At 35.9% G+C, this 27,872-nt stretch overlaps 1 protein-coding gene across 12 annotated transcripts in view; it reads left to right on the forward strand.

Annotated features, from left to right (window-relative positions):
• REPS1 (RALBP1 associated Eps domain containing 1) overlaps positions 1 to 27,872 on the forward strand; it is a 65,451-nt gene that overhangs the window by 33,903 nt on the left and 3,676 nt on the right. The window contains exons 5-19 of one of the 12 annotated variants that reach the window (XM_051615872.1): positions 2,025 to 2,152; positions 2,602 to 2,764; positions 3,075 to 3,138; positions 3,935 to 4,089; positions 9,297 to 9,436; positions 14,226 to 14,306; positions 17,732 to 17,819; positions 18,641 to 18,742; positions 19,081 to 19,153; positions 21,217 to 21,335; positions 22,091 to 22,155; positions 23,095 to 23,280; positions 25,484 to 25,579; positions 26,196 to 26,344; positions 26,966 to 27,071. In XM_051615872.1, coding sequence (XP_051471832.1) covers positions 2,025 to 2,152; positions 2,602 to 2,764; positions 3,075 to 3,138; positions 3,935 to 4,089; positions 9,297 to 9,436; positions 14,226 to 14,306; positions 17,732 to 17,819; positions 18,641 to 18,742; positions 19,081 to 19,153; positions 21,217 to 21,335; positions 22,091 to 22,155; positions 23,095 to 23,280; positions 25,484 to 25,579; positions 26,196 to 26,344; positions 26,966 to 27,071 — 1,715 coding nt within the window. The remainder of the gene's footprint in view (positions 1 to 2,024; positions 2,153 to 2,601; positions 2,765 to 3,074; positions 3,139 to 3,934; positions 4,090 to 9,296; positions 9,437 to 14,225; positions 14,307 to 17,731; positions 17,820 to 18,640; positions 18,743 to 19,080; positions 19,154 to 21,216; positions 21,336 to 22,090; positions 22,156 to 23,094; positions 23,281 to 25,483; positions 25,580 to 26,195; positions 26,345 to 26,965; positions 27,072 to 27,872) is intronic. The other 11 variants (XM_051615874.1, XM_051615873.1, XM_051615875.1 and 8 more) reach the window with 11 other exon arrangements.

Consider the following 27,872-nt stretch of genomic DNA (forward strand, 5'->3'; position numbering starts at 1 on the left):
ACATATATTAGGCTAGTGGTAATAATGTCAGTGTTTGAGGAGCAGAGAAGAGATCAATTGTATCAAAAGTCAAAATTTGTGTGCGGCATATCCATAGGAGAGACAGGAAGGACTTGTCTGAATCTCACTGTCTTTTGCCCTGGGCTGAGAGACACTCAGTTTTTCTGTCTCATGCTAGTGTTCTGGAGTTAGACCAGCTACCGAAGAATGCCACCAAGGCAAAAAACATTGTTAAACTTTGTTCTCAGCAATTTTTTATGAAGTCAGTAGAAGATACAGGCCACATCAGGAGCTTCCAGAAGTGGAGGACAAATTTGGGAACAAAAGGAGTAGCTAATAATGGCTAACTTAAAAAAAAATACAACAACAATCAAACAAAAACCCAGTAAACCCTTGATATTATTCTCATACTTTGGTGAATTTCAGAAATAACATAACCTCTCAATTTTCAGTGTTTATCTTATCTGCTTCAAAAAAATCTTTCTTCCCCTGGAAATCCCTATTCTATGTAGTGCAAGATTAAATCCATTGTGCACAATTATGGTTATTGTATGTAGGAGAAGAGCAAAGATAAACCAGTTCTAAGCATTTCTCTCATTACTTTCTTCTAGGAAAAAGGGAATTTATTCAATGAAAGAGTACTTGCATACTGCCAGATATTATGTAGCAATTTTGTATACTCACAATGTTACTGTCACTTAAGATGTGTGCCTCATTGATTCTCAGATTTCCTTCACTCTGTTTACTGCAGATTGTGTAGTAGTAAAGTCATCAGTCCCCAAGAACCTGAAATCATTGATATTTGTTGGTTTAATAAATAAACTACTTACATATAAATGGACTTCTCATAGCAATATTTTTTAGTCAGCATCTTGACAATAAAGTCTTCAGGTTTATCACTTCAGTTTAGATCTTAGTGGGAGGATTAAAGTTATAACATTAGTATCATCTCTTGTTTGTGTGTTGTGTGGAGGGTTTACAGCAACTCAAGTTGACCTGCCTTTTAAAAGGAAATAATATACAAATAAGGCAGAAATTTCTATAAATGTATTTAACATATTTCAAGAGAAAGCATTTAATTGTGCAAGAAGAGTAGATAAAAGTAATCAGTTTCACAACTGCCATTTAGATTTAAGAAGCTCAGCATTTCTTTTAGGAGTCAAGGAACAGAATGGATTCCTGGGATTCTTCTAGTCTTGTTCTAGATGGTTTGCTTTCCCTCAGATCAGAGTTCCTAAAATTTTTCATTTGCATCTGCAATGTAAGATAATTTTGAGTTTTGTACATAAAGCAGTAGATGGCTAAATCTTTCTGTAGTTGCTTCTTCGGAATATTAATATTAAGATGTTGAATGTCAGCAGTACTCCAGAAGTAGATTATAACAAGGCACTTGGTGAATCTCATTTCTTGTGGTCTAGGTAGTTAATGCATAGCAGTTGTAAGCACTTTATAGGGATGCCTGATATTATTCTTGGACTGTTTTTAAGCAATTGAGTTAAGTTAGTCTAGAAATAATTTAGAAAAAAAAAAGTGTGCCAAAACCTCTGATTTCTAAAAGGAATTTGTTCTTAGAATGCCAACTCAAACCTAAAAAGGAAATAAAATAATTATGATAAATCTGCATGCAAGTATTACATCCCTCTTTTAAGCTGTTTGTCCATACAAGTGTTGTTCATTTCCATTAAGTGAAAATGTGGATTATTAACTCATTCCAAACCTGTTAAATGGGTAACATCCAACTTACATTTTACACATGTTGCAATAAGCTCGTGCCTCACTTCTGTCTTTTTAGTACAGATTAAAGCTGACCTAATGTAAAAATCTACAGGAGTCATGAGGAGGCAAACTTTGTCACTGTGGTGCAGTTTGGTTTTCGTTTTCTTCACCATTCTTCAAGTGTGTATCTCCCTGACAGGACCTTGTGTTTCATGAGGAATTTTTTTTTTTTTAACTGCTCTCCATACCCATAGTTCTTAATCAGTTTTCAAGGCTTTTTGAAAAGGAAATGTTTCTTCTACTTTCAGGCTCATCTACTTCTAGTGATCCCATGTGGTCTGGGCATTCACCACCACCCCATCAAGAAAATTGGGTCAGTTTTGCAGATACCCCACCAAACAGTGCTCTTTTAGCCATGCATCCTGCTTCTGTCCAGGTGTGACACTTTATTGGTATTTTATTTGCTTCATTCAAATTGATGTTGCAATCCTTTTTTTCTTTTGTTTACTGTGTATCTGTGCTGTAGCCTGTTCAGTGCTATTTACCCAACAGATACTTCTTTCATTGACTTCATTGAACGATAAACTGAAAGCTACTAATTAAAAACATGTCAAGAATTATGACTTTAAAACATTTGTGTTTAGCTTTTTTGCGTATGTACCATGCTTTTTTTTTCTGCTTACATAGCTGCAGTCATTCCTATCCATATGTGTCAATGTGCAAAAATACCCAGTCATTACTCTGTAGATGCAATGCACTGATATTTTCCTGCAGTTTTTAAACTACTGCAAGATCTAACTGTGCTTTACTTTTTGAAAGGAAGAAGTTGAGAATTCATAGAAGCATGTCAGGTAGTTAATACTGAGGAAAAATATTTCATTTCAGGACCAGACAACAGTACGAACTGTAGCATCAGCTACAACAACAAATGAAATCCGTAGGCAATCAAGTAGTTATGATGACCCTTGGAAAATAACTGATGAACAAAGGCAGTATTATGTTAATCAGTTTAAAACCATTCAACCTGATCTAAATGGATTTATACCAGGTAAGTTACTCTTTAAAAAAATATAATTGTGGGCGCAGCACTTCTGTTACAAAGACACTGTTGTTTACTTAGGCTTGCATAACATTTTGAAGAAAGCTATGCATTTTACTGATAGTGTTCTAGTAAAGTCCAGTGTCATTCAAAAAAGTACTTGAGACTTATTTGCCTCTCTCCTTTGTTTAACCCTAGTAATTAGTGCTGTTTTTTCCAAAACCTTTGCTAAATAGCTCATCTCCCTTACCATAACTCTTAAGTCTTCTAATAATTTAACTTGCTTTAAATATTAAAAATGGTTGTTGTAATTTTTCAGGATCTGCAGCTAAAGAATTTTTCACTAAGTCAAAACTACCTATTCTTGAACTTTCTCATATTTGGTAAGTGTGATGTGTCTTTATTCAGGATAATTATTTAGAAAGATGACAGCTATCTGGCAGTCATCTGATCTACTTAGTAGAAGGTGTTAAGTGGAATTTTGCTAGTACTGTGGTATGTTCAGTTCTACTTAGATTTGTACCAATATTATTTTAGTGGGCTTTAATGGGTCTAGGCTGGCACTATTTACATGGCATTTCGAGCTTTTGAAGAAATTGTAAACGCTTCAGAGTAAGTAGTAATTGATTTGAGGATTTTAAAGTTAAATATTCATTTGAATAATTATATTTATTCAAGTCTAAGTTTAAATTAAATGTATAGATGCAAATAATTATAAATGCACTTAGTGGGACTTGGTGACAAATTTAGCTTTGACTTGGTGCAGAGCTTGAATTTCATCATATTCTAGGCTGCATCACTGCATGTGGTCATGGTAGATTTGATCCTTATTTCAGTGCAATTATTTCTAATTCAGGTGTTTCCCTATTAAAAATAGCTCTTTGCCTCAGCACTATTGTTCCTTTAGTATGCTTTGGCAAAAATCTAAGGCAAATAATACTGTGTGTTACTGTCTTAAATAAGTTAAAAACCTTGAGAAATAAAGTGAGTTTGAATTGTCTTCAGGCTCTAAGAAATACTAATGAAGGCCCCTCTTTGAAGAATAAAGTGTGTAGTGCTAATATGAAGTGTTAAACTATAAACTACATTCTTTATCTTCCAAGTGACACAACAGAAATATGACTTTTGGAAACAGATCAGCTTTAAGAAATTTTACTTAAACTAAGTTTTCCTTTTTAGGGAACTCTCAGATTTTGATAAAGATGGTGCACTGACATTGGATGAGTTCTGTGCTGCATTTCATCTGGTAGTTGCTAGGAAGAATGGGTATGATTTGCCAGAAAAGTTACCTGAAAGTTTAATGCCCAAACTGATTGATTTAGAAGACTCAACTGGTAAGACATGCTTCAACACAAATTTCACTGTATTCAAATGATAGTATAGTTAAGATTACATTATATCGGCAAATACTCATAGGTTCGTATGAGCATACTGCATTGGTCTGTGTGAAGTGAAGCTATGTGCAATTTTTAGAAATCTTAATCATTGCTTAGAGCTAATCTGAGCACATACGTATTTTTGTACAGGGAGATGTTTTTTAGGAACAGTACACATAGTGGCTGTTGCATTTGGAGATACTGCCTGTTCCCTTCAAAGGTTAAGGAAAACAAGATTGTCACAGCATGGAGTTTATTCATGATCAGCTGCTGTATTCAAAATTCCCAATCCAACAATACTTCAGACTTCCTTTTAAATGAATATGCTTTCTGTTCACCCTCATTTTGGAAAATATGACACGAGTTTCTAAGTCTTGACGGTATTTAAAAAATATTCACAGATTTAATGCTAGGGGTAGGACTGTGTAGTTTAAACGTACAGGATCAGTAGCACAGGTGTTTCTTTTAAATTCTACTCTGGACTTGACGGCATGATTTGTCCTCCATTGCTTTGACACTTAGTCATTCTGTGCATGGTGTTTTACCTTTGGATGCTCCCAGATAAACCACTGAATGTATGTGTTATGCTTGTTAATATTTGCCAAATGCTCAGTCCCATAAATGAAAAGCAAACAACTTTTCTATATAAAAGTGTTGTTCAAAACCAGGAAGTTTATGGTCATCTTTATTTTTTATTTCAAAACAGACAAATGGAAAATTATAAAAATGCTTTAGATTGTTTTTTTAACGAGTAGTCTTTGCTTGGAAAGTCATATTATACTGTGGGTTCACAGATACTGTGGTTTCCTAGAATTTTCTTTCTTTTTATTAATGACTTCAAAGGGAGTCTCTGTATACTGTGTTGTGTCAAAGGCTTACGTCTGAGAATTATTGACAAGTTCTTCAACTAGATACTGTGGCTTTTACTAACACCGCTTTAATCATTAAGCGATTTTTTTGTGGGAGTAGCGTGGCTCTTCAAAGAACCTTTCCAACAGCAGTCAGCCACAACAAAAGTGTTTTCAATATGAATAAGCATTTTGCTATGACAAAGATGTTCAAAAGAAATATATACAATTAGTTCAGTGAATACCTAGCAAGTATCTAAAACATACCCACTCTATTATTGTGTTAAGGCAATGACAAAAAAAATATAGGAAATGGAATAGACTTTGTATAAAACATTGTTGCTATATCTGTATATAAAACAAAATTGCTATATCTGTACCTGTTCTTCTGCCTACCTCTGGTAGTAGATTTCAAGGCTTTTATTGTTTGAATGAAGTTGTCTGGAAACTCTATAAATCGGGCATTAAACCAAAAAGTGTTATGTGTATGTTGTTCTTAATTTTACAGGCAACTTTGCTGATGTAAAACTTATTTTTATGAGATATAAAGTGGTCTTTAAATTTAAAGAAAAACTATTTTTAAAAGTAATGAAAAGCAAGTGTTTTTCCCTCTGGTATTAAAGGGAAGTTACCATGTTCTGGTGAATGTTAAAAGGTTACCATGCTGTGTAAGCTGTGCTTTAAAAAAAAAAAAAAAGCTCTGATTGATGCTTGATTCTGCTGTTATCACTAGCTACAATGAAAAGTGACAGTTCTTGCAAACTTGAAGAGTTTTAGCCAATTAATTTGTTTGTTTGTTTAAATTTGGGCCACTAATATTGGAAATAGCAAATCCTTTCTAGCACTTAACAGATTTATCACCAAAGCTTGTATGTTGAATAAAAGACTCCATAGTGAAGTCAATAACTTCTCCTAATTGTAGTTAAAGCAGTCCCAATCTCCAGTCTACAATTCTTATTCTAATCTACATGAAAAGCTATTCATAGGTCTGTGAGCAAACTATAATACATGAGTTCCACTTAAAGACTGAAAATCAGCCTAGAAGGATACCAGTTAAATGTCTGTAATAGTTTCTTTGTTTTAGTTTTCATAAAAGCTGTATTTCAATAGAACTTGCTTCCAACAGCCTTCTCAGAACTCGAAACTGTAAAGTAAGGGCACTGAAGTATCTTTTTAAGTCCACTTCTTTTCATGGGAAAAGACTTTCTCAAAAAAATTGTTAGCATCTCCTGCTGACTGAAGCCTCAGTATGAATAACATAATTTCAAACTGTTCAAGAAGGTGAATTACTCAAATGAGTTTTTGAACCAATATGCAAGATGGTTAACAATAACTTCAGAAGTGATAACAATACCCTTATTCTGTCCTTTTGTTAGAAATGTACTCCTTGATCTTCCATGCTTTCGCACTGCACTTGAAACTTGCTGTTGCTTTCCATTTTGAGTTTTGAGCTAGTGACCAGCAGAAAGAAAACTAGCAGAGGCTCCATGCACCCTATACCTCTTGTGGTCTGCTCTTTCCCTCATGAGCCCCTGTGAATCTGTTGTGTGACCAACTGCAGGTGTCCCTAACCCATTAACGTATTGGTCTTGTCTTACATCTGGTTTCATGATACATATTTATCTCACCTGATAGATGTATAATAAAGCATCTATATAGTTGGTCATTTTTCGGGTATGGCACTATGCCCCCATAGAATTTTAATACATTGACATGTTAAATGAGGTGCTAATATCTTTTTGCTGACAAGGGAGAAAAATGAGGTGTTGCAAGTTCTTAGAATAATGTGTTAATTCTACAATATATTCAAATGGTTTTAGTGCTTTGAGTTGGAATGTATACTTGGAAGAACTATTTGGATTGCAGTAGCTCCACTTAAGATTTAACATTGTGTTGAGGTATTTATGGATAGATAATGTCAGCTCTTCAGAATGAACAAGCCTTGTGTAAGAACAGCCTATAGAAAAAAACTGCAGTGAATGGAAGTGAGAGCATGAAGTCAGGCCGTTGTACAAATACTTCTTTAAGTGCTTATACATTTATTTTATAATTGAATGCTGTTGATAGCATCTGTCATGGCAGAATTTATGTTCTGCAGCTGAAGAGTGCTACTCATTTTCTAGTATGTAAATAAATCTGAATACTTTCCTTTCAACTCAGTTTTATCTCAATTAGTAAAAGCTACCAAACCTTCACAAAACTCAAAGCAAGTTTTCTCTGCTGTGAATGTTTTTGTTTGGGCTGCTGCAACAATGTAATTTCTTCATAAGAAAAAGTATCTGCCATACTTTGTCTTACACAACTTTATTACTTTAACCCCTGAAGTTTTCCATAGGTGTCTTACTCATGTTTCATGTAAATATTTGCAAAATTTCTTGAATTACAGATAGCTGCATAGTCTATCCACAGCAGTTTTCAGCCTTATTTTTTTTGACCGAAAACTAGCAATGAGTTCAGCTATCTGGTGCACCCCCATTGAAATGAGAATTTAAAGTGTTTCTTTAACTCATGAAAACTGTTTGTTCGTAGTACACTTCAGAGCAATTTACATGCAGTGCACGTTACAAAAACATTACTGTTGGTGTATTTGAATTTAATACAGTATTTTGTGTACAATGACCACTGTGTCATCTTGACTACTTGGTAACATCAGTGCACCTGTAAGCATCAGCTTATTGTAGCCTTTTTTTTTTTGCCAGTTGCTTTTTACCTGAAACAGGTATTAGATACCATTTTTGTCTTGAATAATTTGTAAAGCCATTTTCCCTAAAGGGCTGTACTATGAGGTTCTAGGTGCTGGGCATAATTTTGGGAACACTGAGTCTCAATCTGATTCCTGGCTATTTACAGGAAGTTTGCAAGGCCTTTGAAGTCTTTGAGTTACTGGCTTATATGTGGCTTTTTTTCATGTCAACAGTACCTCAGCCTCCCTTGGCCTCAAGATGGGACAATTTCTTTCTAGACTTAAGCGTTTTGGCTGTTCTTTTTAGGCTGTGCCTCTTGTTGTGCCCAGCAACACTTTGGAGACAATAAGGGTTGGGTTTTGGTTTTCAAAGGTGCAGTTGTTCACCATTGACTATTCAAATATTTCCAATTGGAACTGTTTGTTGGTGCCAGTTTTACCCCACCAATTACAGGTGTCCTCCACTCCTGCAAAGCAGCTCAGTTTGACAGCAGATTTGTTAAGAGTTTCTTTGGAAGGGAAGATAGCAGACAGAATATTGAGCTGTCAGAGCAGAAGAGCACACTGCAAAGTTCAGCTCTTCAGGAGGCTGAAACAAGTCCTTTTGTTAGATTTCAATCAATTTTTGGTACAGTGTATCACACATTCTTGTGGCAGTCATCTTCAATTATATTATCTGTCACACAGACCTTTTAAATGGTAATTTAAGCAATCTTTCCTCTTGTGCAGTATTTTGTCTTTGTTAGAGTTTTAATTCTTTGAACTACAAACATCTTAATATGTCTTCGATTCTTATTAGCCACTCTTATCTGTTCCTCCTGTTTCTGAACTTGAGTTTTTTGAGGCTTTCATTGCTTTAGCTTGTACTGTGGTATCTAGCAGAGTAGAAGACAGGATTTTACTGTGTTAATGGAGAATGCTTAATCTGCTATTCAGCTTTTCTTTACCCAATTCTCTCATAGTTTGAAGAGGATGAAAATAACTCTGCTGCATCATAAAAATTTGTAGAATTCTCAGAGTTTTTTCTGCATGGGACTGTACCTGCTGAAAGCTCTGGGAAAATTGAAATAACATTAACAATGTAGAGTTACAATGTCACAGCTGCTAGACTTGTTCAATTTGCAAAACTGGGTGAATGGAAGAACCCTTATTTCAGCAAGGAGGCTTAAAACATAAAATGTTCTTTGAGTAGTATTCCAAGGGAATGGCTTTCATCTCTTATTTTTTGTTTGTGCTTGCATTGATACACTGGTTTTGTTTTAATCTCTTATATAAGGAAGTATTCTTTAAGATTAACTTCTTGGTTCTCAATGTAATAAACTCTAGTGTTATTTTCACATAATATAAGAAAGAACTGTATATTTCTATATGTTATCAAAATCTAAAAAAACCAACAAACCCAAAGTATTGGGACATAGTATAGTACAGAGTAATATCTAAAGTCAATTTTTTAGAACGATCCTCAAAATAGGAGTAGCACCTGATAAATAGTATATTTGACTTGAATGAGTTTTTGTCAGCAGCTAAGTACTTCATTGGAAAAAATGAAACCAAAGGGTAGTTTGTACTTTCTGTGGGATGTGAGCAGCTTTTCTGAGAGTAAACTGAATGCAATTCATTATTTTGGTTTATAGTGATTCCTGTCGTTTCAGAAGTTGGGGAACAGACTGGTGAGGTACGTTACTCCAGCTCTCCAGCAGAAGCACCTCCAAGCAAGTCTCCATCAATGCCATCCCTAAACCAGACCTGGCCAGAATTGAATCAGAGCAGTGAGGTTAGCACTTTTATTTAAGAGCTATTTCATTGCCAGTCAATAACTAAATTGTGTATGCATCCATAACTCATAATGAGTGGAATGTTCATCAAAAAATGTGAAAAAATTCAGCAGGACACAGGAAGGTTCTACACATGTTTAATTGTAAAAAAAGGTAATGTTTTCTTCCTGGTTTTTCTGTCTCATTGTGAAATGAACTACTGTTTAAAATGTTGTCATTAATAGTGATTAAGCTTTATATTAATCACAAAATGTTGTCATATAATTTATTGGAGAATGTGAATCTTTGTTATTCAGGATAGGGTTTTGGTTGGGTTTCTTTGTTACCTCTGATGGCCTTTTTATAGCCAACACTTCTGCAAAGCTTCAAAATAAATTTCTGATGGAACTGGACATTGAGACTTCTTTCCAGAGGTGATTTTATCCTGAAATATAAAATATATCACCAGTAATGTAGAGAAGTCATAGCTCTGGCTTTGTTTCAGAAGCAAAGATGTGAAGTTGAATCTGAAGCTAACTGCTCACTAAATTTATTCAAATTTAAAATTTTTACTGTTACGGACTGGTGATTTGTAGAATCATGGAATGTCTTGGGTTGGAAGAGACCTCTAAAGGTCATGTAGTCCAACTCCCCTACAATACACAGGGACATGTCACACTAGAACAGGTTGCTGGGAGACTCATCAAGCCTGACCTTGAATGTCTTCAGGGATGGGGCCCCCACCACCTCTCTAGGCAATCTGTTCCAGTGATCTACCACCCTCATATTAAAGAACTTTTCCCTAATGTCCAGCCTAAATCTGCCCCTTTCTAGCTTGAAACCATTGCCTCTTGTCCTATTGTTAACATGCCCTTATCATCCTTTATCTTACATATTTGCTATATAAGGAGTCTTATATAGTAAAACTATATTTTGTCAGAATTTGAAACTGAAGATACCAAACAAGACTTTTTCCCCACAGATGTCTATTTTTTAAAAAACCCGTAGGGGCTTGATTCCTGGAGTTTTTCTTGTTGCTCTGTCTTTACATTTTTGCCTTTGTGACTTAGAATAAACCAATGTTTTATTCTAAGAGCTACTTCAGAGACTCAGGTGAGTTCCTTACTACAGCCATACTTTAAAGATGATGTAGGCTTATTTTTCATTAGAAAGGAAAAAGTATTGAAATTATTTATGGAAAACATTTAATAATCTGAGACTTGCAAGAACAATTTAAAACTTAACATCTTAAGTCCTGTCAGCACCTGAGTATTGTCTTACCTGATTCTGTTATGAAAGAGCCTTTTTTTTTCTTTTTTCTTCCTTTGTTAGACTTCACATGAATAGAATGATAGTAAAAGATTTAGAAAAACCAAAGGAGTGTCAGTATGAAACAGAGAAGAAGCAAATATTTAGGATTAAAGTTAGGAGCAGAAAAAAAAACATCTTTCAGGACTAAGTACGTTGTAAAATCTACTCTTCCTTTTAAGGACAAATGCTAGCATCTCAGTGATGTCCTTACCAAATAAAAAATGCAGGAAATTGTGAGTCCTAGTTGTTCTTTTTGACAGTGACTCTTAGACTGCTGGTAGGAAGCTGTGTTTAAGGAGGGAGGTGAGCAGATACTCAGTTGTTGCTGAAAAGCTGTAGACATCTGCAACTGTATTAAAATTTGCATTGATACGTTCCCTCATGTTTGCAACAAAGAGTCAACTTGCTAATCATTTTATAAGCTGCATTATAATTGGAGATTCCTTCGTGGTTCAGTGCAGCTCAAATCAATTGAATGGGATAATTGCATTAGTAGTATTAATGACAATTCTCTATCAGCCAAAATCTAGTCTTACAAAACTGACTTTGTCCATTCGGATAGATAATGTGACATTTTCTTTCTGAGAATCTACTAAAACTTTAGGAGGTTTGGAAAAGTTCTCACAGTAAATATACTACCAAATACTAACTATACTAAAGTTAGAGTTGAATGTTGATTAAATGTTTAGTTTTTCATTCTAACACAAAGGAATTTCTGTTTCTCAGCTATATTGCTGTGCATGCTTCTTGCTTCTCAACATTTTCTCTTCAGCATGTGTCAGGTCAAAGTCCTCAAGGCTTTAATGACATGAAAAAATCTCTGGTATTCCTGCAGGCACCAGTGTAATTGTTTCCTCTTTAAACCTCTTATAACTGTCATCAACAAATGAATTTCTTGAAAAAGCTAAGCATCTTTGGATCATCTGCCTTTCCCAGCAGCCTCATCCCAGTCAGTTTCAACTTTGTTCTTTATAGCTTATGGTTGATTTTTAGACTCAAGTTACTCTAAGCTCACAAGTATGAACCAATGCATCAATCTCAAGCTTCAAATAAAGGGCACCATGAAAGTCCACTTAACTCTAGATACTACATGCTTCACATTCTTATCTCTTCACTCATCACTTTCTCACTTCAGACATCTTTTTCATCCAATGTCAAGGCACTCTAGTTAGGAGAGCTAGAGAAAATTGAGAAGCCTCTTAAATTTTTGTTCAGAACAGCTGAGTGTCATGTGGTCATATTTACTTTGACACAAGTGTAGAGATTTGCTTTTGAGTTCACAACTGTTACACCCTCCTTCAGATCTCTTGGTGTTCTTTCCATAAGGGTTTAGGTTGTTGTGAGTTTTAGTTTTTTAGTAATTAACCTTTTGAAAGTATTTTTGGAACATTTTTGCAAGTCTAGAAGACAAGTGTTTTAGTTTCAGCTAGTGTGAGTTTTATGTTAGCCAGTTAGTTGTATTGTCAATGCCCTTAAACCTTTCACAGAGTTTGAGATGCAATCCAGTAATTCCTTAATATGTGTAGCTTTCTATTAATCAGGGAATTAGCAGTAACTAGCTTCTGGTAGTATTTCAAGATGGAGCACAAACAGCTTGTTCCCCTGAGCAGTCAGGAGGTGTTGGTGTTTATATGTCTGTGCCCAGTTGGGGAACCTGGGGACAAGTAAAAAATGTCATGCAGTTTGGCATCAGAGGAATAGAATAAGAGGTAAATTCAACATCCATTTCTGAAAAATAATACTTTAACATAGATCTTAAATATAACATAGATGCTATATATGTCTTTATGGAAGTTGCAAAAACTTAAAAAACTATTTCTGTTATTATATGGTCTGTTTGCCAGTCTTCACTGGCAACTTTGCTGCTGGCCAAATTAAATTTAAAAGGTTAGTAGTAGTCCTAAAATAAATATTAATGTGTGTTTCACGAAAGTGAGCAGCTGTGTAAACACAAGAGGCCCAGTCAGGGGAAAGTCTGGCAGAACTTGACCATGAAGTTTCTGACTTAGTAAAAATGGGTTCTGTCAACATGTTTGTATAGCTCCAAACTACTTGCAGTGCTGCTTCTAAGTGACACAGATGAGGTTTAGTAAAGGGAGTGAGACAGAGCAGATAGGAAGGGGAAACCTTCCATCCTTACTAAAAAGGTTTTGTTAGATTTTGTCCATTAAGGGGGTAGTTTTGTGTGTTTAAAACAAACAACCCAAATAGCAACAAAACCCACCCCCAAAAAATAAATATGAACAGTATCCCATAATTTTCACCTTAATTAAGTTTGATATGAGGAAATAAGGCTCTGGCTCCGGGGGCACCACTTAAGAAAGCAGTCAAAAATTTAGTTGGTATTTTTCTGAATGTAATTTCAGCTGATTGAAAGCAGTTACTTAGGAATTTCTAGAAGGAGTTATTTCTGAAATAATGGTTTTAGACACATACAAGCCATTCACTGAATATAGCTCAGTGTAGAGGAACACATGAGATTAGGTTGACTATCACCAGACAGTTTGTCCTGTATCTTCTGGAATAATTTACATTAATTTGCCTGTACAGATGGGACAAAAATATTAAATCTGTTTTCACAACTATGTGAATGGTATTTTTTTCAGATTTTCTTATCACTAAAAGATTTGTATTTATATTTTTTTGTTGTAGTGTTTAATATTTACATTTTATTTTACCAAAATATAGTAAACTTAGTATTCCTATTGTGATTTGTAATCTGGTTTCTGGATCACAGACTAATTGTATGTACTTTGGTACTTGTTTGATCCAGTTGAGTCTGTAGTTTGACTTGCTGAGCATGAAATAACTCTTGACAACCGTGTATTGATACAGCATGCCTATATCTTATAAAATTGTTCAGAGATTGACTTATTTGCTTGTAGCAATCAAAAGTATGTTTGAATTTGTTTCTTTGCCTTGGCAGTGATTTAGACTTGTAAAAATACTATTTACAGCATAGAATCACTTCTCAGGGGTTGCACTGGCAAGCTGAACTTGTGTAATTGGAGTACTCTGCTCAGTGTTCCTTTGCCTGGGATTTTCTAAGAAAATCTTAGTTTACAAAATACGTTTGAAACTTGGCAGCTACAAAGCTGAAGAACTTTTCTCTGGATTTTAAAATTACAAATGTGCACAACATGATTTTATCTTTGCAATATTTGAATGCAGTATTTGAATTTGACAGGTTTTTTTTACCTGTATGATTTTCATTGGCAAACATGAACTCTGAAGGTACTTGTTTTGACTGCACACTTGTATCTTCATTGTGAAATGTGAAAGCAAAGATCAGTACTGACAGATAACAAACCTGGGTGCACAACAATCTCAGGCTAAAATAGAAATATGAGTTTATCAGTGTGCTTTCCAAATCAAGTACTGTCCAGCACAAATGTAGTGCTTCCCAGTGCAGCCTCCAAAATACTGTGCTAAATCTCCTCAGTGATCTTTTACTCCCATCTTTCTTATCATGCTGACTTCTCTCCTCTGTCTGTTCAGCAGTGGGAGACATTTAGCGAACGCTCTTCAAGCTCACAAACTCTGACCCAATTTGATTCTAACATTGCACCAGCTGATCCTGTAAGTCAATCACTTAGCTTGCTTGTTTGAAATTAATTTTATTAACACTGAATTTCCATTCATCGTTTTTAGCTGTTATGCATGATTCCATGGACTGCTTTTTGGGAAATGGTGGCAGGCTTCTTGATTTTTTTTTTTTTTTTTTTTGCTTCTTTTAGGAATATAAATTTCCTAGTGCAGGTCATGTTTAAGATCTGAGTGCAAATAATGCATTTTTCCCTTGATTTTTATGTAATACCAAATGGATGCTGTCAAAACCTGTATTAAAGTATTTGAACATAATGATTTTTTAAAAATATTTGTAAGCTAATACAAGGGCCACTGCCAGTGATAAACAGGTCCCATTTTAGATTGTCTTCAGTGTCTTCATATCTTTCAAGTTGCAGAGCTTGATTTGCATGAACTTTTAGGAGCTGACTGTACAATGTCACTGAAAAAAAAATGCTGGTCTTTAGTGAGTGTGATATTTCATACTCCTAATGTTTTCACCAAGTTACTTACAAGGCTTTTCATATTTCTCCAGCTAAACCTGTGCTGTTCTGATGCTTTACTTGGTGAGGAGTGCTCTGAAGGATTAGTTAAATATCTTGCCAAGTTTGGGAGCCAAGTTTGCTACAGTGTTTCAAGTTCTGCTGTTTTAAAACTTCACAGCGTGTGACTTTGAAGCAGTCTGAAATGCATTAAAAGGACTGCAGTATTTAAGCTGCTGCTTTCATCCTGCTTTTCTTACTGATTTAATTACCACTGCTCATATCCATTTTTATTTCATTGTGGTGTTAGTGTCCATTAGATTATATAACAAAATATAATAAGTGTGCCTAATACACATTTAACTGCTTTTAGTATTAGACTAAGGTCACTTCTGAAAAGATATAACACATAATATATTTATATTTTAAATACATCAGTTCTCCACTCTGAGTTAACACTGATATTTAGGTGGAAATAGCATTTCTAGATGCTGTAAGCTAGAATTCAACTGCAATGTTCCTGTGCTCAGAATTGTCCTCAGTAAAAGTTCAGTGTCATGGTTAAAGTGGAAACCTGCCCTTTTCATCCTAGAGACACTTTTTTGGTGTAAATTTACTACGTTTTTATGCTTTAATGAAATAAACATGATGGAAACCGGTTTATAGTCGCTTCTTAGTGTGTATAATTGCTTGGCAGTAAAGAGCTATCACTGTCTTGTTTCCACAATAAGAACATAATTTATTTTTATGCATAATTAGGAAATTACAGAAATCTGAAGTTTTTTCCCTTATGTTGACAATCTGAAAAGTAGAACAGTGATAATTTATGGAAAACTCGTAGCTCTGTGTGTGTGTATGTGTGTACATGTGTATATGTGCAAACAAATTCAACAGAAAAATGAAAAATGTACTGGGAGAATTTTCTTGAGTTGTTTTCTCACAGTGCTTCCAATTGAGAAAAAACTTTAAATAATAGGAAACTTTGAAAGAAAACTTGATGCTTGCTAAGGTAACAGACTTTGGGAACAGATACTTCACAGTCTTTATTTTCATAGGAAAATAAGAATAAATGACAGCAATATTAGGTGGCAGTGTGCAGGCTTGTTTTAGCAGCCTCAACAGTGGTGCATAGGACTGACTTACTGAACAACTTCTGCTTTCCCAAAGGACAGAATCAGCTTTCTTGAGCAGTTGTTAATGACTAACTAAAGAGTAAATTTATAGACTAGTTCTTCTCTCTTTATTCTGGGAAATCAGCTGCATTGGCAGTAAAAGATAAGTAGAAAGTAAAACAGTGCATTTATCCCCTGGTATAGAAACATAATTTGCCTATTGTAAGTGAAAGTTGGTAGTATGTTAAGTTGTCTCATGTAAAATTAGATTCACTTTCTGAATTAATACATTATATAAAAAAACATTTACCTGTTTGAGAAATTACTTTTGTAGTAGCTGCACAGTAGATTACAGCAGAGGACTGAAGTAGGTACAGCAAGAGTGGTCTTTGCATGATAATGCCACTCAAGGGGAAAGAAAATTGTAACACATTTCAAAGCAGTATAAAAGCCTGATGAAACAAGAGTGCTTGAGATGTGACTAGAAAGTGTTTTTTAAAAGCTTGTATTTGCAACAAGAGTGTAATGCAAGTCACTTTAAACAGTTTTAGAAAATATTAATGTAAATGTATTAGTGATTAGGACAGATTACATTTCTGATACAAGGGTAGCTTTGGAACTTCATGTTATTTCTAGGAGTGGAATGTAATTTGGGATGTTTTGTGCTGTCGTTGTCCCACCCATTCATACATTCTTGATAGAAATGACAGTAAAAAAGCCTGAAATATCTATGCCCATATTTTAGGTTGCTTGGGAACAAACATCAAAGTTTTGAGATTTTTTTTTTTTAGCTGTCTGCACTCAGTCTCCCAACCAAAGGGAAAAGGCTGTATTAAGTTCATTAGAATGGAGCATGTTGTCTCAGCTACAAAGAAAATGTCAAAGTGTAAAATCAATACCTATCTAGAGGTATATTCCTTAGGGCTTGTTATACTGAAGTTTAGAAGATTTTACTGTTTTGAAGACTCCTAAAACTATTTGTCTTAAACTGCTACAAAGTTACCTTACTTTGTGGAGAGTTATGCACACTATTTAAAGAGGCCATAGCTTTCTGAGGTATCATAAGTAAAGCTGAGGAGTGGGGGGTTGAAATTGTTTGGGTTTAAGATGCACTTGAAGTAACAGATATCTGGTATGACAAAAATAAAATAATTATTTAAGTTGGAAGGGACCTTAAAGATCATGTATTTTCAACCCCTGTACATGGCAGGGGCACCTCCCAATAGACCAGGTTGCTTAAAGTCCCATCCAGCCTGACCTTGAACACTTCCAGGAATGGGGCAGCCACAACTACTCTGGGCAGCTTGTTCCTGTGTCTCACCACCCTCACAGCAAAGAATTTCGTCCTAATACCTAATCTAAACTTATCCTCTTTCTGCTTGTAACAATTACCCTTGTCCTATCACTCCACACCTGTGTGAAAAATCTCTTCCCAGTTTTCCTGTAGCCCCTTCAGCTACTGGAAGGCTGCTATGAGGTCCCCCCAGAGCCTTCCCTTCTCCAGGCAGGACGACCCCAAGTCCCTCAGCCTGTCTTCATAGGAGAGGTGCTGCAGCCTCTGGAAATGGTGGAAATCTGGTAAAATCCAGGTCCTGTTTACAACACAGTAATCTATAGAAACATTTCTAGTGCCCTTTTATGGTAGTATGCTAGGTTGCACCTTATAAATAATGAGAGAAGCTTTAGCTTATAGTGCTTTGGTTTTAAGTATATTCCATTCCCTGAAACTGTATTTAAAAAATAATGAAATTTTGTTTAGAAATTGCAGTTTGCATGGTGTCAGAGACTCTTAATAGAATAATTTAAAATGAAATTAACATTACTTAACTAATCTCTTCCACAGGATACTGCAATTGTGCACCCAGTTCCAATAAGAATGACTCCAAGCAAAATCCACATGCAGGAAATGGAGCTTAAAAGAACTGGAAGTGGTAGGATATTTCCTCTTGCAAATGAGGAAGTTTTTGTAAAACTAGAGTTGGGTTTTCTTCCTTAAACATCCTGAGGTTTTTTTTCTTCTCTTTACATGAATATAACTGGCATAATTAATGAAATTCTCTGAATTAAGAAATAGAGTAGTGTTTAGATGGATGCAGAGTTTGAATTAGCCATTTGCTACAGTGTGGATTTCACCATTGATAGGAGATAATTGCTTGGAATAGTTCAGGACCATCACAATACAGATCTGTTTTGGACCTCTGGGAGAATGTCTGGTTTCTTTATTAAATACTGAAGGGAGACAGTGAAGTTGGAAGACATAGCCTGCAGTTGTAAAGCTTGTTCTCATGTGGCCGGAGTTACTGAGTTTATTATTTTGAAACTTGACAGTATTTGGGAGTATTAGGCCTTTTTTTAAGTGTTTTTTTTAATACTCTAGTCAAAAATAAGCAAGGTGGTTTGATAGTTTTCTTGAGAAACAGTGGAGTCTCAATTTACAGATATATTGCATTATACCAACTCTTCTTCTGAAGTCATGTAACTCCTGCACAATATTAAGCACATTTCTTTTAAAACTTCATTAGCCTTGTACATAGGTAAATATTCCCAACTGTAAATGCTGAGAAATAGAAATAACTGTTACAATATAAAACTTCAAAGTTAAAATGATTCTTACCCTGAAAGTGTTGCAATGCAAGACAGTTTTAGTCTTGAGTCACCTCAGCAAAGGGCTGAAAACTAAATCAAAGCTTTGGCATTAGAAGTAAAGGCTACTTTGAATATCTTTGTTTATTAGGATTGTTTTTCCATCTAGATCATGCTAACCCTACTAGCCCACTACTTGTGAAACCACCTGATCTCCCAGAAGAAAACAAAATGAGTTCATCTGTAAAATTCACAGCTGGAAATACAGTTAGTAAGTAGCAAAGTACTTTCTGATCTAATTTTTTACATTATGCAAAATGTAGATCTGATATATTCTTCAGCAAATGAAAACTTGCTAGATAACAACAGCTCTAAAATGAGGTAAACTTTACCCTTAGAGACATTTCTGATATGAAGTATATATTGAAATTACTCAGACTCAAGGATTTTTAATCCTGCCCATATGATACTTTACAGGGAAGCAATACAAGGACATAAACCTTCTTTAAAAACAAAAATTGGATCTTTCACATTATAAATTACCTGTATATGTTTAGGATATATTAATGATGCAAAATGAACATGAAACTTTGTGCTTTCTCTTGCCAGCAGATGGTTACAGCAGTTCGGACTCCTATACTTCAGATCCAGAGCAAATTGGAAGCACTGTAATACGGCAACGGTCAGTAGAGTAGCAACAGAAAAATAAAAGGTGTTTAATGGAGCCTGTTTTAAGCTTCTGGTTGTTTTACAACTAGCATGTAAAACGATGGCTAAACTGCTTCTTTTAATGCTTGGGAACCTGGAGGCAGTTTATTTTCTTATGCATTAACAATGTATCCTGCTGCTAATGTGTAAAGTGAAAATTCAGAAAATCTAAAGTGTCTTCTAAAGAAAGTCTAAAGTGTTGTTTGGGATTGGCCAGTCAAACAAAACTCCATATTCAGTTAGAAATCTTGATAAAGACTTTTTCCTTAAACACAGGAGAATGTACACAGGGGAGATCATGATGGGCTTTTATAAAATGAAGGGCAGTAGTAGGCCCAACTGAAATTAAGGGACTGGAGGAAGCTAAGCAAGCACATAACCAAAGCTGTGTCATTTGACGTAAGAGAATGTGCTGTACTAGCTGGTGCTAATTGTTCCCATTAAATCTGCCTAAATAGGATTAAAAACCAGCTATGCCATTAACCATCGTACAATCAGTTTCAGAGGTAAGTTTCAAAACAAAAATAATTAAGATGACGAATGGCAAAGAAAGATTTGCAATTGCCTTACAGTACAGCAGCTTGAAAACTTCTTTCCTTCATTGATACGCAGTGGTAAATCTGGTAGTGTCTCCTGCTTCTGTGTATTTTTTGCACTATCGACATGATGATTTCAACTCATATTTTCATCTCATTTTGGGTTGGGTTCTCTTGCTGAACTTGTGTACATGAGCAAAGCTTTCTGGTGAAGTTGCCACTTTGTGGCACAGGTAGCTTCTCTCCAGATCTGGCAGTTCTGGCAGTGTCCACCCAGGAAATTTTTCTCCCACATCTTTTATTTCCTTCCACTGATATCTCTTCTACCAATAGCAACTTTTCTATAGAGATTACATTGTCCTTAACCGTACCATTAGTCCAGAGTACTTTCTGTAATTTCAAAAAGCAAAAACTGGCAACGCTGTGTTGGATAATGATACTTCAGGAGTGTCCTTAGACCACTTGCCGCCTTTTTCCTACTTGTGCCTTTTTACTAGACTAGATAGAGAGGTTACCCTAGGACTCAACGTAATTAGACTGTGTGTTTGAAGAGTTACACAGTGTTACAAGAAGCATTGTTCTGGAGAGTATATTAAGGAAGCAGATTTTTCTGTTGTGATAACTCTTGTTTTCTCTCTGGGCTTACATATGCAGGAATTTCAGGGTTTGTGTGAAACTTAGGTACCTCTTACCCCTCCTAGCTTTTTCATCTTACAGAGGAGTTTGTATCAGTTAATGAGTTGAATAAATGCGTAGCCGTGTTCATGTCAGTGATTCAGTAAGTCTATCTTGCATAAATTGGACTAGTTAGGAGGTTTCTGCAAGCTGTTTTTAAATGGAAGCTCTACAAAAATTCTGTGGACATTAAATCCCACTTACATATCCTTCTTTCTGCATGCGTGCTCAATGAACTTACAAAAGGTATCCACTAGATGGTGATCCTACCTAAGAATGATTTAAAATTTCTGAAGGTGCTACTCATATAGATTTGGGAAATTTCAGGCAGAGTATTAAATAGCCATCTCATACACTCAGATTATATCCTTGATATACCTGGAGGCAGGTCGAACAGAAATTTAATATTCTTCAGTGACATTGAATTTGAACCCTTTTAAAACCTAATCAGGATATTGACTGCATCTTAAATACTTTGCAAATTATAGAGACTACCATCTGGATGGAATTACCATATTTAGGATTCTCTGTTCCTGAACTATCATTGTTTGGGATGTATATCAAGCTGTTGGTTTCCAAAGATAAATTACTCATGGTAATATAAGAATAATTTGGATAATGGAGATTTACTTAAATGGAAATATAAAAACCAGTGTGAAATCAGAGAATACCAGAAGTTTAAAACCGATTTTGCAATCTTCAAAATCAGTGATAGTCGGGCTCTTTTCCATCTGTCAAGCTTTATTTTTTAATTGCATACTTTGAAGAACTTTGAATTTTAGTTGTAGCTGCCTGAAATCACTACAGAAGCTTTTATCTTTTGCAGATCCCATTCAGGGACGTCTCCAGATAACGCTGCACCACCGCCACCCCCTCCAAGGCCTCATCCGTCTCATTCTCGATCATCATCTTTAGATATGAACAGATCCTTTTCAGTCACCCCAGGTAGATATACTGTGTTCTTAGTCTTTATTATTTTTCAGCACATATATTCCTGAAGCAGACAGGTGGGTTTTTTTTCCACTGAAGAATTATTTAGAGTGTGTTTTTAAAACACTACTTCTGAATGAAGAAGCTGAAAATGTTGTCACTCTTCCTGTTTAAATTAAAATTTGTACTCCACTTTGCTTACACAGATAATTGAAAAGTAAATTCTGAGTGTTGCCATTGTAGTCCTTCAGATGAATATGGGAGGCAAAGTCAGGAAGTAACATTTTGTTAGTGCACCCTCATGCAAAGAATTGCATCTGCCAGTACATTTTCAAGATAATTCTTTTGGTTTAAGTTGTATTAGAGATGGGTGTTAAGTATTTCACTTCAGAGATTATTAAAGGTAACTTCTGATGCTCCAGTTAAGCGTTTTTGTTGTACTTCTGACTTGTCAGTACTTCTCAATTCAGGATCACAAAGAATGAGAAAATGTTAAGTGACTATAAAAGGAAAAGGAAAAAAAGAACTAAGATCAGAAAAGTTAGGATCATGTCTGTACTTTGAGCTGGAACAAAGGACAAGATCTAGGTTCTTATTCCTTGTTTTGTCTGTTTGCAAATTTGAAAGGAGGTGACAGTTATTGTCCTCAACATGATAGGTTAATTTATAGGCAAAATGCAGGATTTCATCATGTTGACAAGCCAAAAAATTAGGTAGCACTGTAATGTGAAGAATAACAGTCTTGGCCAAATGAGATGCCTCTTTTACAGGACAGCAACAGGCTGGAGTTGTTGCCTATCCCCCTGCAGTGCCTCCAAGACCACAGCCTTCACAGGTGATGTTGTCACTTTTGAAAAATCATACTCTTAACTTGGTGCATCATTTTTATCTAACTGAATTTTAATTTTTCTCTAAAATGAGTAGTATTGCTTGGTATTTTTTGAAACTGCCAAGATGTGAATGACTGCAAAACCCAGACTGGAGCCAAATGTTAGCCCTTCCTGAATAACACATTGCTTCTGGTAGAACAATGGGAAGAGATTAAAGTAGACATTAAGGAGGAGTGAGTGGCTCTGGAGCTCTAAAGTGTAGGAAAGAAAGGAAAGTTACACTTTTACATTTCTTTTTTTTTTTTTTTTTTGCAAAATGAGTATTGTCTTCCATCTGTATCTGGCACAGGGTATAGTTGTATGTAACATGCCTGCTCCCAAAAGGAGTGATTGCACTGTTTCCTGTGTCATAGACTTGGTGATTTTTGCAGTCTTTGTCTCAGTCAGTTCAATTAGCTGATTTGGTGAAAACAAATACCAGAACAGTTGTTTTTATTTTGTCTCAACCAGCTGAATTGTTCGACTGCTGTGAAGATCTAACATAGGACAGATAAAACTGCTTTTCAGTTGTTTTTGAGCAGCAACTACTTGTTAGAATCTGTGTTAAACAGCAGTTCAAGTCAGTCAGTGCAAGGAAGGAGGCTACAATGACAGACATATTCCATTCACTGTGATCACATTAGCATGTTTTCTTACGGAATGAGACTAAATAATAGCACATCTGATTGAGATTCCTTTTCTCTTAAATATCTATTTTTATTAACACAGAGTGGTCTATTTGTGCCTTGGATGAGATGCACTTTGTCCTACTGACAGGACATAAATCTTTGTCCACTGAAAAGGCAAATAATCTTTTATCATTCTGTGACCAATTGTTTTTTGGCAAGATTCTTTGCATCAGATACCTATGTTAATATTGTCATTATTTTTGGGTTTTTTTGCAGGGTGCAGGTCCTCATGTGCATCGCCCAGTAGATGCTGAAGGCCTAATAGCTCATACCAGTACCTCACCTCAACAAATACCAGAACAGCCAAATTTTGCAGACTTCAGCCAGTTTGAGGCATTTGCTGCTTCAGGTGTGAACAAAGAGGAGGAAGATGAAATTGAAACACACTCAGAAGTCTTGCAGGTGAGCAGAAGGGAAGAGTTATGAGACTTTGTTAAAAACCTACTTCTGCTGTTTTAACTCAGTGGGGTTTTTTATGATGTCCCAATCCATTGCTGGAAAGCAATTACGTGGGACACTTCTGCATTTATTTAGTAACTGCCAAACACCTAGACAGAAGACATTTTCTTCTCAGATCTTGATTGTAGTTTAGAAGATTTTGTACTTACTAGCATATATGTGTGCAAACATTATTGTGTTGGTGCATTTAAGACTTGCCATAGGCAAAACTTTTATTCTACACACACTTGATACCCTTCCAAATGACTTACAACTTTGTAGTTTTTTTGTAAAGTTTTTTTTCTAAGTTTTAAAGTAGTCTGTCTTAATAAATGAGGTAACTGCCAAGTCTCAAACATCTGCCAAAACTCCAGTTACTTGGTTTTGTTCAAAGCCATTGCACAAGCAGTGAAAAAGACTAGAGCTCTGACATCCTTCTGTAATGCACTGTAAGAGGTGTTTACAAAACCTTGTTTCCTATTTCAAACACAGGACTAATGTCTTAATAGCTTATTGCTATTACATGAATTACTTGAGACTAAAGACTATTGCATGAGATTCAACAAGAGCAAATGCAGAGTCCTGCACCTGGGAAGGAACAATAAAATGCACCAGTACAGGCTAGGAGGTGATCTGCTAGAGAGCAGCTCCATGGAAAAAGGACCTTGGAGTCCGGGTAGACAAGAAGTTCTCCATGGGACAACAATATGCCCTTGTGGCCAAGAAGGCCAATGGTATCTCGGGGTGCATTAAGAGGAGTGTCTCCAGCAGATTGAGGGAGGTTCTCCCCTCCCTCTACTCAGCCCTGGTGAGACCTTACTTGGAGTATTGTGTCCAGTTCTGGGCTCCCCAGTTCAAGAGGGACAGGGATCTACTAGAGAGAGTTCAACAGAGGGCTACAAGGATGATTAAGGGACTGGAACACCTACCTTACAAGGAAAGACTAAGAGACCTGGGGCTTTTCAGTCTAGACAGGAGAAGACTGAGGGGGGATCTAATGTCTACAAATACATGAGGGCTGGGCACCAAGAAGGCAGGGAGAAGCTCTTTTCACTTGTGCCCTGTGATAGGAGGAGGGGCGATGCACTCAAGCTCAAGTGTAGGAAGTTTCACCTTAACATGAGGAAGAACTTGCTTACTGTGAGGGTTACAGAGCACTGGAACAGGTTGCCTGGAGAAGTTGTGGAGTCTCCTTCTCTGGAGACTTTCAAGACCTGTCTGAATGCCTTTCTGAGTGATCTGCCCTAGTTGTGTGTGGTTTTTTGGTCCTGCTCTGGCAGGGAGTTGGAGTCAATGATCTTCAGAGGTCCCTTCCGTCCCCTGATATTCTGTGATACTTCATGTTTTGTTTTCATAATTTGTAGCCTTCATCCAGATTGTAAGTTCTCTGGGACATCTTAGCATCCTCAGTTGGAAAAGTACTTCGTAGTGCTCTAAGGGTCTCCCAGCTATCAGCAGCACATTCTTGCTTCCCTTAATCAGGAAGGTCAATGATGTAAACACCATTTGAGCACTCTCTATGTACCTCATTGCAAAATCAGCTATGTTAGCTTGAGCTGCCATGGAAAACTGCTGAAGTTAAGCTTGCTGATTGTTTTGCTTTGAGGTGGATGGGGAACAGTTGCACTGTGTTCCAGTGGAGGGATTAACTTTTGGCAGTAACAGATAATGGTAATGTAGTAACAGAAGCAGCTGTAGCAGTATATCATCGGGCCACAGTCTCTTTTGTACTATACTGTGCCTCATAACACTGGGGATTGGACTTTATTCAGAATTCTTCTAACATCCAGAGCACAACGCTTGAGAGTGGAGTATGTTCAAATAACTATTTCTTCTTATTTTCATAGTGACTTTAGTTTCTTTCAAATCTTCATTTCTGAATGAAAAGACAGGTCTGACTGATTCTGCAGGTACAGCTTTTTACTGTGTGCCTCTTCTGCTCCCAGGCCAAAACAGTATTTATGGCCAAGTTAATTTTACATGTTTTTGCTCCAAAGCAGATACTCTTGTAATCCAGCCTGTGCTTCTAAAGAAAAACGGAATGAATTTTAGGTGTTAATTGTATTCATGTATCAGAACCACAGCATACTTCTATTTATTACAACTGTTTCTGAATGAAATATTTTTTCAAGTAGTAGTTTTCTAAATATAGTTTATATCCCTTTAGGTTGAAAAGCCATCTGATTCTGCAAGTTCTCTTAGAGTTGCCAAAGCAGATGGAAGAGTTGAAGACAAAGCTCCTGCTAATGTCCCCACTAGTGCGGTATGCAGAGTACACTTGGAAGAAGTGTACAGTTGTCTGATGTATATGAAATGATACAACTGTTTCAATTTGCAACAGCAACTTTATACACTTCCACTTGAACTCAGTTTTCTTCGGTCCAATATGTGCTTGCAATAGGCATAGATGTGTATGGTGATTTTTTGTATTAGAAGATGTTAAAGATCAGCTTTGTTCTCGAGAAAATTAAGATACTTGTAAGCATTTAAATTTTTTAAATAGCAAAACTTTTAGTGTAGAACTTTGTTAGTTGGAGCTTTTTTTATTACTGGCACTTATTTACAGGGGGGAAGTGTGCTCTGAGATGTTGTGTGTTCGCAATTGTCAGTCGTACCATGATGTTTCTGCTTGCACAGTTCTTTGTCCGTGTGTAGCAACTTGCTCCCCTTTCACCACAGGGTAGCATCTAGTACTTCAGTTTTTTTTTCCAGACCGTATTAGAATGCAGCTAGATGTCCATCAGAAAATGTCCCATAGCTTGTAAATTCTGTTAGCTCAGTACCTGATTTTAAGAACATGTGGCACAAATGACCAGCATATAATCCAAGTAAAAATAAGTTAGGTTGTGAGAATTAACAGGCTCTTTTTTCCTCTTCAGAGTAAAGGCACTACCCCACTTGCTCCACCACCAAAGCCTATTCGCAGAAGATTAAAATCAGAAGATGAGCTAAGACCTGAAGCTGAGGAACTTTCACAGAAAACAGGTGTCATAGCTGCTGTTCTTGCTTCACAGCCATCTATTCCTAGGTAACACAAGAAGTGTATAAATACATCTGTTACTGGAAAGTTTACATTTACAGCCTACACACTGTGTTCTAGAAGTTGCAAACAATTTCAATGTGTTTGAATTAGACTGATTTAACCATCTAAAGGCTTTTGGTTTTAAACAAGATCATCCCAAAGCCTTTACTACTGAGAAACCTTTCAGTGATCTGGAGTTTTGAAGTGTGAACTCTTTTAATTTCATCAAGTATGTTGGAAATCAGTGGTGGAAGTATTAACATGTCGTGTTTGATATTAAATAATGATCGCTATGAGCAGTCCAAAATGTCTTGTCTTTGTGTCCTAGCATGAAAGCAGACTATTAAATTACTCACTTTGTGGTAAATCAGTTTGGTGTGGTGTCTTGGGACTTCAGAAAACTGGTTATGACAAGTTCTTGAACTGTGCTTCTTGCTGTTTCATGGAAACCAAGTATATGTGGCTTAACAAGGTTAATCAAGCCACGCAGAAGAGGGAAAATTAACAGTGTAGCAAGGTTAAAAAAATTTTGAAAATCAAATTCTGCTCATTTAAAACGAGACTATGAATGAGATATTCAGCTAAGCAACAAAATGATTTATTAAAATATTTCCTATCTCTTCTCAGATCAGTGGGAAAAGACAAGAAGGCAATTCAGGCATCAATCAGGCGTAACAAGGAAACCAACACTGTTTTGGCCAGATTGAATAGTGAACTGCAGCAGCAACTAAAGGTAATTCCATAACCTTTGTCTAAGAGAAGGGCCTGAAAGAGCAATATAGTAACGATGCACAGTAACAGGCATCTCTGGAAACCAATGGTATGCATAGTAGAGGATATTGAGGTAAAATATTTAGTCATTTTTATAGATCATAGAATATACCTAATTGTGACAAGCATTGTGAAATTCCGAAGGATGCTCTTATTACTACCAAATACATTTTTCAATGTATTCATTTTCTTTCAGCTACACTAAACAAAAAAAGCAGAAATCTTAAATTAGTATTAATAATTGGGGATAGCTGTTGTGGTCATCAGATATCTTAAAAGCAGTATTGAGAAGAGCATCTGAAGTGGCCTGCCTTCTGAAGAAAACAGCAAACCTTGAAGCCTTACAAAATTATTTAATTTTTTTAAAATAATTATAATCTGAAATGCACAACTTGTTGTTTAAGAACAATAGTAATCTGTTTAAGTCAGCTATTATAATTTTGGATTTCTCCATAGGCACCATCTTAACATCTTTCTCTTGCCATCTTTCTTATCTTAAGATATCTTATTTTAATTATGAAGTTAATTTTTTAGAAAAACTGAAATGTAAAAATGAGTTAATGTGGTACTGTCTAGACTGGAAGATAGGCCAGTTTAAAAGTTATCAAGCCTGAATTTCACTTGTTTATGTTTATGAGAGTCAAGGTGCATAAAATTCACGTAACAGGAAAAACTGGAGGGAAAAAAATGAGTTTCAAATCCTTTAACTGAGGTTAGCGCTTTTACCCCCTTAACATTTTAAACTTAATTAGAAGATATTATA

The sequence above is a fragment of the Apus apus genome, chromosome 3 (assembly GCF_020740795.1).
Source record: "Apus apus isolate bApuApu2 chromosome 3, bApuApu2.pri.cur, whole genome shotgun sequence".
Taxonomy (NCBI): Eukaryota; Metazoa; Chordata; class Aves; order Apodiformes; family Apodidae; genus Apus; species Apus apus.